The sequence below is a fragment of the Anser anser genome (assembly GCF_964211835.1).
Source record: "Anser anser genome assembly, chromosome: Z".
In the NCBI taxonomy this organism is placed as follows: Eukaryota; Metazoa; Chordata; class Aves; order Anseriformes; family Anatidae; genus Anser; species Anser anser.
In genome coordinates, this window is record NC_139723.1 from 37,528,870 (window position 1) to 37,547,307 (window position 18,438).

General features: G+C 40.1%; 1 protein-coding gene across 4 annotated transcripts in view; it reads left to right on the top strand.

Annotated features, from left to right (window-relative positions):
• ADAMTS19 (ADAM metallopeptidase with thrombospondin type 1 motif 19) overlaps positions 1-18,438 on the top strand; it is a 169,134-nt gene continuing 150,696 nt past the window's right edge. Inside the window, exons 1-2 of one of the 4 annotated variants that reach the window (XM_083817299.1) lie at positions 1-714; positions 1,676-2,286. In XM_083817299.1, the coding sequence (XP_083673425.1) occupies positions 630-714; positions 1,676-2,286 (696 nt within the window). In that variant the 5' untranslated portion in view covers positions 1-629. The other 3 variants (XM_083817298.1, XM_083817305.1, XM_083817303.1) reach the window with 3 other exon arrangements.

Below are 18,438 nucleotides of genomic sequence, written 5' to 3' on the forward strand. Positions count from 1 at the left end.
ATGGTCAGGAACGGCGGTTCCCCGCCATTCCCGAGCGGAGGCACCGCCTGCAGGCGGGCTGGGTGCGAAGCGCCCAGCCGGGAGGCGGGCATCCTGCACCCGCCGGGGCTGCGGGAGGCTCCGGGGTCTCGCCCCCGTCCCGGTGCCCGCGGAGCCTCCCTCCTGGGGGGGTCGGCGCCGGGTGCCCGCCCGGGCGGGGCGGGGCGGGGCCGTGCCGGGGCGGTGCGGGCCGGGTCCTGTCGCGTCCCGCCCCGTGGGGGCGAGCGGCGGGCGGGGGCAGCGCGGTCGCCGCCGCCGCCGCCGGGGCGCAGCTGCCCGCCCGCCGCCGGGCGCTGTGTGCGCGCAGGGGCCGCGCTGCCTGCACTCGCTGCCTCCCTGCCTCGCTGCCTCGCTCCCTCGCGCGCGGACGCGCGCACACGGGCGCGCGCGCGCAGGGACAGGCGCGGACGCGCCGCGGGCGCTCCGCATCCTGCGCTGCCCGTGCCGCGGCGCCCAGCTGGCCGCGGCTCCGCGGGGCTCCGCGCTCGCTCCCCGGCCCTGCCCTGCCCTGCCTTGCCCTGCCCGGCCCGGCCCGGCCCGGCCCGGCCCGGCCCGGCCCGGCCCGCGGCGCCCCGCCGGCAGCGGGGCCGATGGGGACGGGCGGGAGGATGCGCCTGAGCCGCGTCTGCTGCGTTTTCTACCAGCTGTGCGTGCTGTCAAGCGGGCTGGCCGCAGGTAAGTGCGCGCCTTCCGCGTTGCGGGGACGAGCCCCGGGCCAGCCGCCGGTAGCCCCCGGTGCCAGTAGCCCCCGGTGCCTGCCCGCTGCTGGGCGCCCGAGCGGCAGCGCCCGTCCCGTGCGAGCGGCGGTCACCCACTGCGCGGGAGACGCGGGTTTCCAGCAGCAGCCCTGTCATCGCCGTGCGGCTTGCCGAGCGCCTGGGGATGCGCGTAAAGCCGCCCGGTGTCTCAGGCCGGTGGGGCTGTGTGCGCTCTTATATAATAAAAGTACGCCGCGAGTTTTGGTTAAATTGTGATAATGGTACGCATAGTGCACAGGCATCATTAGTGGTAGCTGAGTTTGGTTACAGTGCTGGTGATGCAGCCTGTGCACGCGTCTGCCACTTGTACGTGCACTCGCAAGCGTGTAGCTGTGGAGAGCGAGTGCATTTGGCTACATTTTTGAAATCGGCGGGTTTTGCGGAACGTGCTGAGAGCAAGGTTGAAATTTTCAAAAATTTTTTTTTTTTGGCTCAGCTTTTCCCTGCTTATATATATATATATATATATATATATATATATGAACTCTATGGAAGAGTTGCCACTTTTCTGTCTAAATGAAGAATGTTTTGTGCAACTTACTGCATGGAGGTGATGGCCACAAAGAACATACCCAGCTGCTGGCACAAACACACCTTCTGCCCAGTTTGAGCGCCATCTCTCTCTCTGTGTTAACCAGGACAGTGCTCTGTCCCAGACCCCCCTGAACAGGCACAGGGACATCTAGCATCTAGCCCGTCTGCTCTATCTAAGGTCAGGATGGAAGGGCCAAACAGAGCCCATTGTGTTTTGGGTGGTGTGCTTGGTAGGCTGGGAGCCCAAAGGAGTGTGTCATGGGAGGCATAGCGCAGGTTTCTGGCTGGCACTGCGTGCTGTTGGGTGCCCTGCTCATTTAAAGCCTCTGCTGGCCTTCCCGCAGGTCTCCATGCTTCGGAAGACTCTGAGGAGTGGGAGATTGTCTTCCCTGCGCTCTGGAGCAGGGGCCAGCAGGAGCCAGCGGGCGGCAGTGGTGGAGGGGGCGGCTGCAGCGCCGACCCCAGCTGTGGGAATCGGAGCAGCACCCCCAGCGCCCCCATCACACCCAGCCTGGTGGCGGGCAGCTCTCGGGAAGTGCGCTCCGTCTCCTCCTCGGTGGAGGGGCAGGGGCAGGCTGCGGGGGAGGCAGCAGAAGAAGAGGACACTGAGGATGAGTATGAGTCTCAGGAGTTTTACCACTGGTCCCCCCTGCCCCAGGGGTCCGGTGCCGCCTCTCAGTTACCACCAGCACCGTCCCCCCCGCCACCACCTCCAGCCGAGGATGGAGATGAAGTGCTGCTGAGGATCCCAGCCTTTGCTCGGGAGCTCTACCTGCTGCTCAAGAGGGACAGCCGTTTCCTGGCTCCTGGCTTTGCTGTGGAGGAACGGCTTGGGGGAGATGGCAAAAGCCCACCTGGTGCTGCACAACTGCAGCCTGAGAGAGCTTGTTACTACAGCGGTGCTGTTCTTCGCTACCCGGGCTCCTTCGCTTCCTTCAGCACCTGTGGTGGATTGGTAAGATGACCTTGCACTCAGGGGCAGGACCAAGGTCTCCATCCCAGTGTCATCTTCATCTGCTGTTTTTCACTCACAACTCCTTCCTGAGCTCTTTCATATCCTCTTGGGTCATACCTCTACTCATCCTTATTTTTAACCATTTTGCTATTTGTAATTTTTTTAACCCATTCATAATTTTTTCTCAAACCTTTCTGCCTTTAGCCTGTAAAGTTTTGACATTCTTTGTTGCATTTCCAGATGAACTTTTGTGTCTCAGTTCCATGCCTTTTTTCCTTTTATCTCTTTTTTATTCCAATGCTACTCATCCTTCAACTTTTCTCATCTATATCCCTAATTATATTTTGGTCCTCAGCATGTACCTGTAATTACCCGCCATGTTCACTCACCTTCCTTTTTCCCAGTATTATCATTTCTTCTCCAGTATATATATAAAACTCTTTTTCCTCATTTTCATCCCATATTGAAGTTACCATTCTAATTTTTGTCCCCCTCCTTATCTTCTACATCTCAGATTTCAGGCTTTTCTGTCTTTCCTATTTCTACCAATATCTTATGTCTGCCTTCTCATCTTCATTCTTTCTTTTCTTTCAATTCTCTCATCCCTTTGTCCTTTTTGCAGTACCCCACAACTTCTCCCCACATGTAGTACCCATAGTTACTTGGATTTGGGACTCCATACCCTCCTTTCCTTCCTTTTTCTCAATTGAAGTGCACAATGAATATGTTATCAACAGAAACGTCAGTAGAGTCAGACCTTTTGTATAGTTTTTCCTTCAGGAACATTTGGCTTTACCTCACCTATTTGAAAGAAAATTTCACCTGCTGTAATTTCTGTTAGATCACTCCTGATTTTTACCAGATAAAGACCAGAATTGGGCACACTGACAACAGCAGTGGTGATCCAGTGAGCTGCAATCCCATGATACTCGGGGGTGGATGGAAGGAGTAGAGAACAGCTGGGATGATGTAAAATGCTGGCAGGATTTAAAACAAAAACAATTATTATTACTATTATTCTCATTTTGGGCCTTTATATAGCATCATAAATACACACGCCTGCAGCACTTTACAGAATATAGAATACAAAGAGTAATGGTGCTAGGGAGGGTTAACGTCGTCACGACCTTGCTTGTATTTCTTTTTTTTGGTGGTGGTTGCGTGTAAATCTCCACAATCACATGGTAGATAATTTCTTGTATTTCTTTCCAAACTTTAACTTCTAACTTGTTCCATTGTTAATTCATGAAGATATGCCTGCCTGGTTTTTATTTGCATGGTTGTGAAGTGAGACCAGGTAAAATGTGGAAATTTTGACTGCCTATTCATTTGCCTGTTTGGACTTATTCAAAACCCAAACTGAAAGTGGTGGAGAGGGAACATATATGGATTGACACCAAATAAAATATTTGCCTGCACTCCTGCAAAGTGAAACCGCCAAGTTTCACACAGCTCTAAGTGGTTGGCATCTAATTATTGACGTTTTGTCAAATTTTCCAAATCATGGTAGCAGAATTAATTGTGGAGAAAAATATTGAAAGTCAACTGAGGGTGGTTTGGAAGCAATCAGATAAAGGCTTTTTATATTGTGCAAAAGCATTTCACTTCTGTACTCCTGGTTAGAATTTTACTTTCTTCTACATTATATGTGGGTAAAATTTGGTTGGAGAAAATCTTTGCAAATAAATTGGTAGTAAGAAATAATTATCACAAATGTCTGCTCAAAAATGATGTACATCGTTGTGTATCTGTAACTCCCTTGACTTGATTTATAAACTGATACTCATTGTTTAAGTAGACCCCAGTGCCCTAGGAGCCCTGTTAGTGATTTTTGAATCAGTCAGATTTTTCCTAGGAGTACCAGATTACTTTCAGCCTACCAGCAATCTAAGCATGCACATGCTCAGATCATGTTCCCCATTCAGAAAGCTGCAGCCGAAATACAAATGCTATTCTATGTATCTCAAATAAAATTGAAAACTGTTGCTGATGTTGACCAGTGTTGTCATGATCGTCAACTGCCTAGTCTTGTTTGCAGTGAAATGGTTAAGCAGCTGTTCTTCTCGAGAGTGTTGCTTCATCAGGCACATAGTTAAAAATTTGCACAGTGCTATTATGTAAAAGTTGTCATAACAAATCTTAAGTTATTTGTCATTCTTTATTCAGTCATTGCATGGGCTCTATTACATATGTAAGTTGCTCTGTTTCCAAGAGTCTTGAAAAAACATCATACATACATTGCATATTCCATCCTGCTTCCTTTAGCCCTTTCCCTGCAAGAAAAGCCAAGCAATAGTTCAGACTACATTTTTTGTTTTAAGATATAAAAATCCATTGAAACTTGACCCTACAAGTATTTTATTGTAGTTACCTCCATTACGATTTAAATTCCATTTTAAATATAATGAAATTTCAGAGAAAACATAGTATGAATGTCTTACATGGATGCTCATTTCAAAAGCTTGCAAACTTTGAACTAGGGTTGCAAGACTGCATACACTTTGCAAAACCAAAGAAGTGAGCAATAAGACACATTATACCATTTAGATTCCACTCATCAATTTTTCTTTTCAGTGTAAAATACAGTCTCTAACAACAAAACTTCAAGCTTTCTTTTTTTCTGCATTGAAGCTAGTAGCCTTTTAGTGAATCTATTTATTTAGCAAGCAAACTAACTGTAGACTGACAGACAACAGTGACTGTGATACACAGGAGGAAGGCTGAAGAATGGTAAAGGCCAATAGAAAAGGTTTGGCATGATACAATACATGGCAATGCAAATGCATAGCTGATGGGAAATTTTGCTGTAGGGCTAGTTTTTTGAAAAGGTACAGCATTTTCAGTAAAAGGAAAAAAAAAAAAAACAACAAAAAAACACTTGGATAAAATTGTGGTGCCATCCAAGTTAGGATCTTGGTGGTGGTTCCAGCTTCATGGGTAAGGCATGGAGAGGCCTGACATGCCAGTGACATTGAGGAAATATAAAAAAGGTCTGTATGGACCTCTAATTTCTAGGCAGAAAGACAGAGGAATACTCTTACAGATATTTTAGGCACCTTCTCCCCTTGGAGTGGGATTTAGATGTATTTTGAGTAGTTCACTGGTTGCAGTTGGGTGGAGTATGTAAGGTACAGCACAACATTAAAGCCTCCCCATATTTCTTACTTAACAGTTCTTGAAAGCTTCAGTGATATGTTTTTTTTTTTTTTCTTGAGCTATTTGTCAAAGGCAGTGTGGAGGGATCATAATAATGGGGATTGTAACATATGTTAATCGTGAATATGATTATTCACATATTATTATCAATATTATTATAGTGAAAATGAGAGTTGTACCCCAAGATAACTGCAAATCAAATTCTGTCTGTCAACACTGGCTTCATCTGACAACCTATCTTGTGAAATGAAGGAAACATAAAACGATGGATATTTTCTAATCAAACTAAAGACGATATGCATATGAAGTGTAAAGAAACTCCATCACTTGATAACATTCAAACTAAAAAACAGCAACAACAACAATAAATAACAACAATAAAACACCAAACAAACGAAAAACAACAACAACAACAACAAAGGCTAGGCGGGATGGGGCATTGAGCAACCTCGTGTAGTGGAAGTTGTCCCAGCCCATGGCAGGGAGGTTGGAACTGGATAGTATTTAAGGTCCCTTCCAACCTAAACCATTCTGTGATTCTGATTCTGTAACCTCAGTGTAATCTCAGAGCTCACATGATCAATGCTGACAGCCCTTTTCAACTCCTTGGTAAAACACTTTGGGGTTTTTACATCCTTTTGTAGCTCAATGGGATTTGCTGAGTATGTTTTGGGCTTCTATACTGGTGCTGTGGGAAGATTAATAAGGAGAAGTTTCCAAGAATTCTCCGTCTGTATGCTGACTGCCTGCTTGTTGTTCATCATTAGGCAAATACCAGGATGCAAGCAGCCCTGCTGATGCCAGTGAGACTGCTGTTGTGAAAGAGATGAACTGCAGAACGAGACCATTAATTATTTAAATAGTTGTTTCTACTGCTTGCTTGTGTTTTGCCATAATATCTGAAATAAGAAAAAAAAAATATGTTGTTGAACAGTTTTATTTTTAACTGGTAATACAAATCAACTTACAACTGGTGGTTCTTTTAGAGCATGTTGTAGCAGAAGCTTTCTGTGGGCATAGAATTAAGAAATTTGGCTACTGGTTCTGCCAGCAATCTGCTTTGCTCCTAGCATGGAAGTTGAAGTAGTCTCACTACACTTCCCAGAAGACAGCTGTAAACACCACAAATGTGTTCTTTATCACCTACTTCTTTCATTTCAGAGAGACATTTAATACCATTGTTTCTTAGCACTGAATTGCTTACATAGTACTCTGTAACTAGGAGGTGATGAACAGAGATTTCACCAGTGTCTTTTTTTCCTTTTCCCTTTCCCTTCTTTTCCCTTTTCCTTTTCTTCTTCCTGTTCCTTTAACTGAAGCAGTCTGCAAGAAATAGAGAACAGTTATGTAGAGAAAGAATTTTAATTTTTTTTTTTTCTCTGTCATACTTAAAGCAATGTTTAGACTGTTAGGAAATGCAAACAGGAGCAAACATTACACAGAGGAGGGACAGGAGAATGCAGCTCCATACAGCTATGCTGTTCACTGCAGTGCTTAGCTGGTTGTCTAACAGAACCTGCATGGAGATCTATTTAAACAGACAGCTACTAAACTACATTGGGTTAATTTATAAGGGAGAAGCTTTGAAATTCATTTGTGTGGTTCAATAATTTCACTGGATAAGAATGCAAAATGTACACGGGTATATTTATGGTAATCTAAATCCCTTTTGAAAAGTTAATGTCAAATACTGTTTACAATGGAATGTAATGTGCATTTTCCCAGTGAGTTGAGTGGGATCGAGTCATGCCATATCTCCAATCCCATCCAAGAAAGGGCCCATTGTAGAAAGTGTATGGTGCTTATCAGTCTTTTTTTTTTTTTTTTTTAAGTCCTCATTGCCTTTCAAAACCATATATCTCAAAATCTGGTCAGTAGATTATAGACAAGTAATCACAGATTTACTATAGCTGTGCTGTCCGTAGCAATAGTGCCAGTGACTGCAAAAGAGTGGGTATCAGTAGTTCTGCATCATGAAGACACATGCCAACTATCATTGCATGATGACATGTTAACAAAGATGTTTTGATGATAATGCCCTATTTTACAATAAAACTGAAACAAATTAGGGTATGAAAACAAAACAAAACAAAAACCTACGCGACATCTTTAGCTTATGGAATGCTTATTTGGTACTTATAGGATTCTGAACAAATCTGAAGCACCATTACATGAAATGTATCAGATTTTTACTTCTGACAAAAATAGTGTTTTGAAGATGAGTAGTATTAACTTAAACCAGGAGAATGACACATGAAGATGCATAGATGGGTATAGATGTTTTAAGATACTCTAAACCCACGAGGCTCGTAAGTTCAGGACACTTAATAGAGTCTCTACAAAGCTGAACCACTGAGAATAGTCTGACTTTGCAAATTGTCTCAGAACAAGCAAAATGAAATTGTACTGGAATGATAGCAATGAAATAAAGAAAATGTCTGTTGTCCTAAAATTCTGCACGTTCCCTTTTGAGCACAGAGATTGCTAATAATTTTTTAGAGAAAGGGAAAGAGAAAGATCATTAGCAATATTCATGGTCCATTTGATATAATAAGGGCTAAAGTTTGACATTGCAAAAGAAGGATATATAAAATTAAATGAGATTGTACCGAAAGCTGCCAGGATAAAATAAAGAATACACTGCACCCTAGACGTCCAGCTTCTTGGGATCCTTAAATGAAAGAGATAACACAGATATGCAATAAATTATATGTTTAGATCCCCTCTTTATAAAAAGAAAATAGGGCTAATTCAGGACAAAAGGATGTGGGAAATCACTAGATTTTTTTTTTTTAATTTTTCAGTTACCTATCTAAAATGCTAAAATATTACTTACACAGTCTGCCTAGTATTGCATTGTGAATGAGGGTACTCTGTAATTATCTGTTATGGAGAGGTCACAGGTTCCCACAGCTTTGCTTAGTTGACTTTAACTTGCTATGTTTTATTTGTGTTTTAAACCTCATTAAATAAGCAATATCAAACTTGTTATCAGTAGATATAGATGGACTAGGTAAGGCATGTGTGGTAATGTCAGCCCTGAATGGAAAACAGCTTTGATCTGTTTCAAAAGTAGGTTTCTTTGCAGAAAAACAGAAACAAACCTGGAAAAATAAAATGTTAGACCAAAATTTGGGTTTTGCACTTCTGCATGTGGTAGAAGAACAGATGAAGGATGGTGATGCTTCTGGAAGATTGCCCTTTCTTTCAACACACAGGTTGAATCTAAGTCAGGTTTGCTCCTCGTGGAGGTATGTGGCAGCATGACCATGGGAAAGAGGAGATGAGGGCAGCTAGGCCACTCAGAAGTCTGGTCCAACATGGCAGTTCAAAAGGGTTGTTCATGTGAGACCACTTCGGCATGGTTAGGCAGTGATCTGCCTTCCTCCAGCACCTGTTATGTTTAACGTCTCTGTTATATTAAAATCTCATCAACATAATCTCACCTTGAACATCTAATGAAAAATAAATGAAAAAAAAAAAAAAAGTAGAGAAGCCATAGAAAACTAAAACCAAGACTGTGGCTATGACCAGCTGGAATAACTGGCATATAGGTACAATCAAAGCGCTATTTATAACGTTGCTTTATACTACCTGAGCAGCAAGTTAATTACAAACAGAGCTACTAAATATTGTTCATTTTTATTTTTCCATAAAGAAAATGAGAACTGCAGATGGCATCACTTTAAATGTTTGATTAGCATCATTAAGAAATACAAACCAACAAAGATCTATGTAAAGATAAAGGACTAAAAATTTTTTCTTTTCCTTCTTGAGTTCTGAGACCGCAGTCTTCTGCTATTGATATTTACCTTTCTGGATGAAACAGCATTTGGGTGGATTTTTGTTTTGTGTATCTGAGAACCCTTAATTGATAATAAGGATAAATCTTTTAAACATAGGAATAGTAGTGTTAATACAGAGAAGCAAGGTTTAGAAAATCAGTTTTGATTTGGGCCAAGACTATATTTGAACTATAAAGATCTTTGTTTCCTTTAATGTTAAATGCTGTGACATGGTATGTGAGATGTTGGGCCAAGATGCCACAGACCATGTGGTTATGATTCATTTCTCCTTCTAAGAGCTCTTCTGTAATCATGTAATCACTCCATCCTGAGACAGGTTTGATTTGTGATCCAATCCTGCTCATAATAGCCCTCTGTTCTCTTAAGTTGCTTAGTTTCCATACAAACACATTCTTTGTAATATATTTCCAAGACATAATTAGAAGTGAGAAATATGCTATCTCCAGTGTAGCTTTATTTAAAAAGAAAAAAAAGAGATTTTTTTATGAGTCACTCAAGATCTCTACCCCTTCTAATTAATAAATATAAAATTATAAAGGTTAGTTGGCAAGACGTCGAAGGGAGATGTTACATCACAAAAATGGGTAAGTCCATTAAATAAATGAGTAAAGTTTTCACTCTATAATTTGAATGTAGCTGCTTTGAAAGGAAGAGGCAGAGTAGCAGAGCACTGAGCCTCTCTCAGCTGTGTCTGTTAAGGCTGGTGATACTGGTATTTTCTCTAAGTCCTTCACTGACTTTTATCCATATCTCATTATGTGCACCGGTTGCATATTCTATAGCAAATGAGTCAGGATTTTTAAAGTGAGCATACGTTCTCTATGTTGCAACACTTGCATTTTTTTATTTTTTATTTTTTAAGAACAGTTTTTTGTCTTTCCTTTAAAAAAGAATTCCTCAGACCTGCAAGAACGGAAATTAATTTTGGTAGTTAATGATAGGTTGTGATGGGAAAAAAACAGAAGCATCCATGATTTCCAAGATGTAATACCATTAAAAGTGGAGGAGCTAGGAAATAAAAGGGAAACAATAGAAAGTATCTGGTGTGAGAGAGTGTAAGAGAGGTCTTTGTGGTGTTGCTGGTAGCTGATGATATGTGAGGACAAGTTTGTGGAACTGTGGAGGTAGCACAGGAGTGATGCACACCTCTTTTTGCTGTGGGATAAAGACAGAAGAAAGGGATGAGTGAAAGCCAATTAAATTTTGGGGGAGAGTGGGATGTTTGTAAAAGTTCTTCTGTAGAGTGTGTGCCTTTCCCTGCTTTATTCAGGTCTCTCACTGATGACTTTAGGGACATGTGAGGGGTGGTTGGTTGCTCCTTGTTTAGCAGAAGCAGGAATGTAATGGAAATAGTGTGAAATATGCTTAGCATGCTCATATGTGAGTTATATTGCATATCCAGACAGCAGTTGGTCAAACTTTTATAAATCAATAGCACAAAATGTCTATATTAGATTTAAAATCACATATACATCTGGGTTGTATTAGCAGTTCAGTTAACCTTTTATTGTTAAACTGTCATTGCCTGGACAATCTGGTTTTCTCAGTTATTTCTATCACTTCTAGTTACGGCATAGAAAAGCAAAGAAGTACTAATTTTTTTTTTTAGTGTTAATTGTAGAACCATGTATACATATGATAAATCAATATTGTGACATTAGTTACTAATAATACGTGTATCTGCACGTAAGTGAATACAAGTAAAATCTGTTGGAAGACCGTGCTGTGAATGTTTTTCTTGGGTCTGTGAGTACATTGTTCAGAATTATTTTCTGAATGAGTTTTGCATCCAAAAATGTAGAAATGTGCCCAAAACTGACTTGTGAAGTGATTTAGTTTCTGTGTGATTATTCTCCAACAATTGCATATGCGTGTTTTATGATCTCAGCTGTGCTACCTTAAGTTCTCATTAGATGTCAGAAGTTTAACTGGGTCAAGTCAGGTCAAGCTTATTTAGATAGCAGTGTATTAAAGAAAATACGGATATTACTGCATGTGATGTTGTTAATTCAGCTGAGAACAACTCTTTTGTGATTCAGTACCATATGAATATCCTGTTATGTCCTCTGGGCTTAAGAGGGTGCTGGCTTGTAGTGTTCAAGTATTCTAATGGCTAGAGCAAGTGCCATCTTTTAAATAAAATACTAAGCTCTTCTTCAGATCTGCTTAAGCTCCTCAGTGCTCTTTTCATCATGTGAGCACTGGTTAGCCTGGCAATCAAATTATAACCTTGGAAACTCAGGTATATCTCTGCTTCAAGGCATCTCCTATGAAGTGCTTCACTTGTCTTTTGAAAATGAGGGACAGAGGAAAAAAAGGGACATGGTAAGGTACAGGAAAAAGCTGAATGCCTGTTATTCTGAGGTACAGCAGTGGGTGGAGGCTGAGTTCTTACTCTTGGCATGTGCAGGGAGCATACAGCCAGTTTTGTACAAATACTTTTAAGGACAATGTTTAGTTGTGGTCTTGCTTAATTTGCTCTTTACCTAATGAGCTTACTTGCATTAAGTAATGCACATTAGGGTGTTAGAAGTAGAAGAGGGTTTATAGGTTAAAATGGATACAATTATGCACATACATACTAAGTTTTTCAATTACTGGAAGACAGTCCTAGTGTGTTTCCTGATTTTTTTTGTCTTATCATCCATTTTGTTCTATAGCAACCTACCTAAAGAAGCATAAGAACAAATTTTTTTGTGTCTCTTGGTTCGGTTTGGTTTCTAACACAAAACTCTTTGCATTAGAAGTAATGGAAGAAAATTATTCCTTCTTATTTAAGGAATTATCAGTTCCTTAAATTATCAATTTCAGGTGACAAATCTTTTGCTTTGTTCCATATAGATAAATTTGTTTAAAAGTGACCATTCACACTAATGCTACTTGGTTTAATATGCTGATATCAAAACTCCATTCTACTCAACATTTGTATTCTTCTGCATGTAAGATCAAGCTCTCTAACTTTTTTTAAAAAAAAGTTCTTCTTCCAAAACGCATTTTTTCCTTTTTTTTAAAATAATAGGTTTTGCAAAATCATTACTGTTCTTCCTTTCATGGGGGTACTAGAAATTAAATATTTTTCCACCCCAGGATAGGGAAGGAGAATCAAAGCTTAGAAGTATAAAACGAAAGACTACTCAAAGTTTGGGGAAAAAAAAAAGGTACAAATTTCGGTTGGGTAGGAGTCATAGAGTTATGTCTTCTACATATTTTTAACTTTGTTAAGCAGTTTTAATTAATGATAAGAAATTCTGAGAGTCTTATTTATTTCTCTTTAAGCCACCACTTCTGGATTCATGTAACTCTGCAGAGAGATATAAAAGTCTAAGCACGATTTTATTTTATAGATGGAGTAAATTGATTTGTTGAATTATAGTTCTGTGCCCGTAAGTATATTTTCCTGTCTTGAATTTCTGTTTTCCACACTTAGTAGTTTTGGCAGATTGTAGATTTGAATGAAAATGAGCTTTGTGGAGTGTTGCCTTGAACTAAGTAGTCTTTGAGTGCAGTTCAGTCCTGCTCCCGTAACAAAACCAAAATAGATGTGCCACATCCCTCTGTGGCTACAATGAAAACACATGGGTTTGAACAATGGTAGTTCATCAGTATGCACTATCTGAATGTTTCACACCCATAAGTCAATTTAAATATGGATCCCATGCTTTGGTCTTTGTGGTACTAGGCTAGGTGTAGTATCTAATGTAGCTTAGTTACACAGTTGCTGATACTTCCCATTTACATCTCCTGCATGATGCTCAGTGTGGAATGTTTTGTACTCATCCTTCATTTACAATTACATTTTTACCTGGTTAAAATATCATTGTAGCATCTGATGGGGTTGTATCCAGGCTTGCAGTAAAGAAATAAGTTTAATTCTGTCTCATTAGCTAAATGTACAGCAATTTGATTCATACTTCGGAAAAGTGGTTTTTAGTTTTACCTCAAGAAGTGCTGAAGTTACTTATATTACACCAAAATGCTCTAAAGAAACAAGCATCGAGTCTCTACAAGCACTTAGTCTTTAATTGCAAGCATTTTTCCAAATGTGATAGATTTCCATAGGTATTGCTTTCTCTAGGACTAGACATACTTACCTATGCAAAAGGACTTTCTTGTACAATATTAGTAATTTCTGAAATGTCATTAGATAATAAATGATCTGGAATATCACTAAACCAGTTCATTGCAAATAATTTTTAACTTAACATGTATGCATATATTACTGATAAACCAAACTGAAGGCATGGGCCCTAGTGAGTTGCCATACTATTGTGTCTTTCAGCTTTTTGAATCATAGGACTACATGAAAATGGAAGCTGATAAAAATGAAAAAAGTAATTCTGTAGCCCACCTAAGGATTGATAAAAACTTAAAAATATGAAACCTGAAGGCTGAAATGCTGGAAGAACATTGATAAAAACTTCTTTTTTTTTAAAAAAAAATAAAGTTCAGATTGCAGTTGAACGTTTAGAACTGCCACTACATAAGTTTTCTATGTTCTCTTAATAGAATTATAAATTCTAGTTTAATTAAATTGATTTCTGCTTAATAGTAAATTTTTCATGCAAGTGAAATATCTACAGAGGAATAAAACTAGGTGGCCGTTTCATGACTTTTGCACAGACATTGCTTTCTAGATTGCTTTCTTTTTACTAGCTCCAGCTCCATTTATTCGTTATATATATATATATATATGTATATACATATATATATATTTTTTTTTGGGGGGGGGGTAACAATTGATTTTGCAACCTAAAGATATAGGCAGTGTATCTTTCTATACCCCATAAAAGCAGAATCTTGATTATATAATGTCTCATTTTATATATATATATATATATATATATATATATATTCTCACAGCATTGGCATTGATATAAATTAGTATGAAATCAGATCTGGATCCTTAGAGTTCAGGCAGAGAGGGTATACTGTTTCGTATCTTGCTTTATTGAGCATCTATCGACCAGAGCAGACTGAGTTTTGAGAGTTACCACAGTAGTTGATCACTTGCATCCATAAAATGGCTTATCTGTAACAGTAATCTCATTTGTCTTTCCTTTTAACTTTCTAAAATTGAGAAAGTCTACTCTGATCTTACCTATAATATGGTTACCCTCTTGCTGTTCTATCATGGCTTAATTGTAGTTGGCATGAGCACAATGGCTTTGAGTGAGACATAGGATGTTCTTTTGTATCTTTATTCTTTACAAACAATAAATACTCCATGTTAGGCAAGGTTTGTGAGCAAAAGAGAACTGTTTTATCAATTCAGCTTAATAGAAAGCCTTTAAGTCTTTCTAGCCTTTCTTCCGAGCTTCTGTTTCTTCTGTGATCAAAATAAAACTGTTTAGGTGGTAAGAATAACTTCAGAATCTAAATAGCTGTAGTAATCAGTTGTGAAATCTGAGATAATAGAGTAGGAGCTACAGAATGAAGAGAGAAATGGTTAGAGACAGACCAGGATTTTATTATTTGGTGAGCTGGCAGAATAGGTGATGTTTTCTTTTGTGACATGGTCATGGTTCCCATAAAATCTGTATTGTGTTAGGCATTTGAGGTTGTAAGTATCATACTTGTTTTATTTAGGATTGCAGAGTATATCTTATGTGCAGCTGTGGATATTATGCATATTTAATAGCTGCACCACTGATGAAGTCTGGCTTGACAATGGCTGTCTCTATATTCTTAGTGTTAGTCAACCCTTGCATAGTTATCTTGAGCAAATACATAATTTTGAATTTAGGTTAGTTTAAAAATCTATTTTATTCAGTTTCTTTTCTATGACAGAGTAATGGCATTGGTAGACAAGGAAAGAGCAATGGATGTCATCTACCTGGATTTGTGATATGATCCCACACAACATCCTTGTCTCTAAACTGGAGAGACATGGATCTGGTGGATGGATCACTCAGTGGGTAAGGAATTAGCTGGATGGCTGCATCTGAAGAGTTGTGGTCAATGGCTCAATGTTCAGGTGGAGACCAATGATGAGTGGTGATCCTCAGGGGCTCGTACTGAGACTGGTGGTGTTTAATGTCTTCAGTGGTGACGTGGACAGTGGGATTGAAGCAAGTTTGCAGATTACACCAAGCTGACTGGTACAGTTCATACTTCAGAGGGAAGGGATGTCATCCAGAGGAATGTTACAGGCTTGAGAGGTAGGCCCATGTGAACCTCATGTAGTCCAACAAGGCCAAGTCCTGCACCTGGGTCAGGGCAATCCCAAACATCAGTACAGACTCAGTGATGAGTGGATTGAAAGCAGCCCTGAGGAGAAGTACTTGAAGCCATTGGTGGATGAAAAGCCCAATATGAGCTGTCAATGTTTGCTTGCAGTCCAGAAAGCCAACTGTATCCTGGGCTGCATCAAAAGAAGCGTGGCCAGCAGGTCAAGAGATGTTATTCTCCCCTTCTACTCCTCTCTCATGAGACCGCACCTGCAGTACTGCGTTCAGCTCTGGGGCTCCCAACATAAGAAGGACATGAACTGGTGGAGCAAGTCCAGGCCACAAGGATGGTGAGAGGGATGGAGCACTTCTCCTATGAAGAGAAGCTGAAAGGGTTGGAATTCTTTGGCCTAGAGAGGAGAAGACTCCAGGGAGAATTGACAGTGGAGAACATAAAGATGGTCTACTAGAAAGATGGGAAGAGAATCTTTACCAGGATGTGTAGTGATAGATCAAGAGGTAATGATTTTAAATCAAAAGAAGGTAGGTTTAGATTAGATACTAGGAAGAAAATCTTCACTGTGAAGGTAGTGAGGCACTGGAATAGGTTGCTCAGAGAAGTTTTGGATGCTCCATCCCTAGAAGTGTTCAAGGTCAGCTGGGATGGGGCTTCGGGCAACCTGGTCTAATAGAAGGTGCCCCAACCCATGGCAGGGGTGAAGGAACTAGACAGTCTTTAAAGTCCCTTCCAGCTCAGACCATTCTGTGAGTCTATGAACCTAGTGCATCTTGAAAACAGGTGTTAAACTGACTATCACGTACGTAATGTAAAAAGTGACTTTCTGTTCTAACAATGGATTAGAAATACTAGCTAAATTTTAAAATTTTATAAAATTAAGTCACTCTTGCTAAGAGCAGTATGCTTTTGGTGCCTCATGAACTTTGAGTGGTGCATAACAAAAAGAAATAAGAGCATATGCCAGTGGTAAGTCCACATTTCTTAATTTATAGTTTGTATGTATGAGCCTTTAGTTATTAATAATTTTGAATTTACAGTTTTAATGATGTATCTATGGAATTATTCTCCTGAGTGTATATGAAACTGTGTATTTGAAAGAAAATGGAATTTCATGTACTATGAGCTTAAAGTCCAGATCATCTCTATATTGTACAGTGCTTCTCTCTCTTCCCTGTTTTTCCCCACCTCATTTTTTCCCTTTATATAAAGGATATAGAATATAAACATTTGGTAGATAAGTAGATACATAGCTGTGGGGAAACACATTCAGTGTATGCCAAATCAGGGTTGCTGCAATTTGGAATTTAGTTAAAAAAAAAAAAAAGGTTTATTTACACACTAATTTTAGCTGTGTAATATGGTTACAGGGGAAAAAAAAGCAGTATTTATGCTTCTGTCAAACATTTTTCATGTATATATATTTGCATGTAACTGCAATTGGTTGTTTTGTAGATGTTGCAATTGAAAGCTAGGCTTTAAATTGTGGGTTATGTCAAAAACTTAAAATACAGCCACTAGTTTTGAAAGTCCAAGGTTGTTATTCATCATACACATATACACTCCCTGAACTGAATGCTACTTAAGAATACATGAGCATAAATCTCTTGGCCAAATTTATATTTCAAGTCAGTGACAGAAGAAGATTAGAATTCAAAACTTCAAACAAAGGCAGAAGAAAAAGTAAATAACAGAACTGGACTAGAATTTGGAGATCAGGACAGTATCAACTTAGTACAGCACCACAGCCCATTACATGTCCCTTCCAGGTTGATGTAGGCAGTGATTGTCTCTTATTGCTAGAATAAGGTCAAATCTGTCCCAAGGGATGGAACTGGCATTCATCCATGCTGAATTTCACGAGATACCTGCTGATAACTATTCATACATATATTTTAAATGTATATGTTACATAGCACTTAAAATGAGGTCATATGAATTATCAGTATCTCCATTGTGGTTTAACTCCAGTAGGCAGCTAAGCACCACACAACGGCTTGCGCAGTTGCTCCAGTGGAATAGGGGAGAGAATCAGAAATCATGCATAACAGTTCCTTGGGAAGACGAATGCCATAACTCAGAATGATGCCCTCCCCACCGTCTTTTTCCCCCAGCTTTTATTGCTGAGCAAGACATCATACAGTACAGGATACGCCTCTCATCAGTTGGGGTCAGCTGTCCTGGCTGTGTCCCCTCCCAACTTCTTGTGCGTCTTCAGCCTCCTCACTGGCAGGACAGCATAAGAAGCGGAAGAGACCTTGACTCTGTGTAAGCACTGCTCTGCGACAACTAAAACGTTGTGCTATCAACAAAGCTTTCATCAAAAATCCAAAATGTAGTACCATACCTTTTCTTCTTTCGATGAAGAAAATTAACTCTGTCCCAGCCAAAACCAAGATAGACCCTTCTGTGGTTTCAGTATAGTGCCAGGGCTCCTGTTGACCCTCCTCCTTGTACTTTCATCTGTCTAATAAACGACATTCTTTGTCTAGTCATACTTCAACAACAACAACAACAACAATAATAATTTATCTGCAGTGACTAGTAGTGCAAGTCATTAGGCAACTGAATTATCTTCATGGGACACTCTGGGATTATGTTATCTGCAGTTAGACACGGTTTGATTGCCATCCAGTTTTTGGAGAAATAGACTACGTAGCAGGAATGGCACATTTAGCCTTAGAAGCTTATAATTAATGTTCATTATTATTCATTTATTGTCATTTGACACATCTGAAAATGACACTTAAAATTGCCTTATGGTAGTAGTTTTCAATGAGTTATTATTAAAGATACGTCAGTTACTTCAAACTGGAACAGATTTGGACTTGTCTGTATGGAGAGAAAGAACAGCATACAGTCATCCTGTACAAGGGATAGTCTGTGTAGGGTAGCAATTGTTTATAAAGGTTTCTGTACTTGTTCCAGAAAGAGTCATCTTAAGAACTATAAGGTTTCGCTTGACATGAGTGTCCTATTTACCTCCTTTTAACATTTAATATTTTGA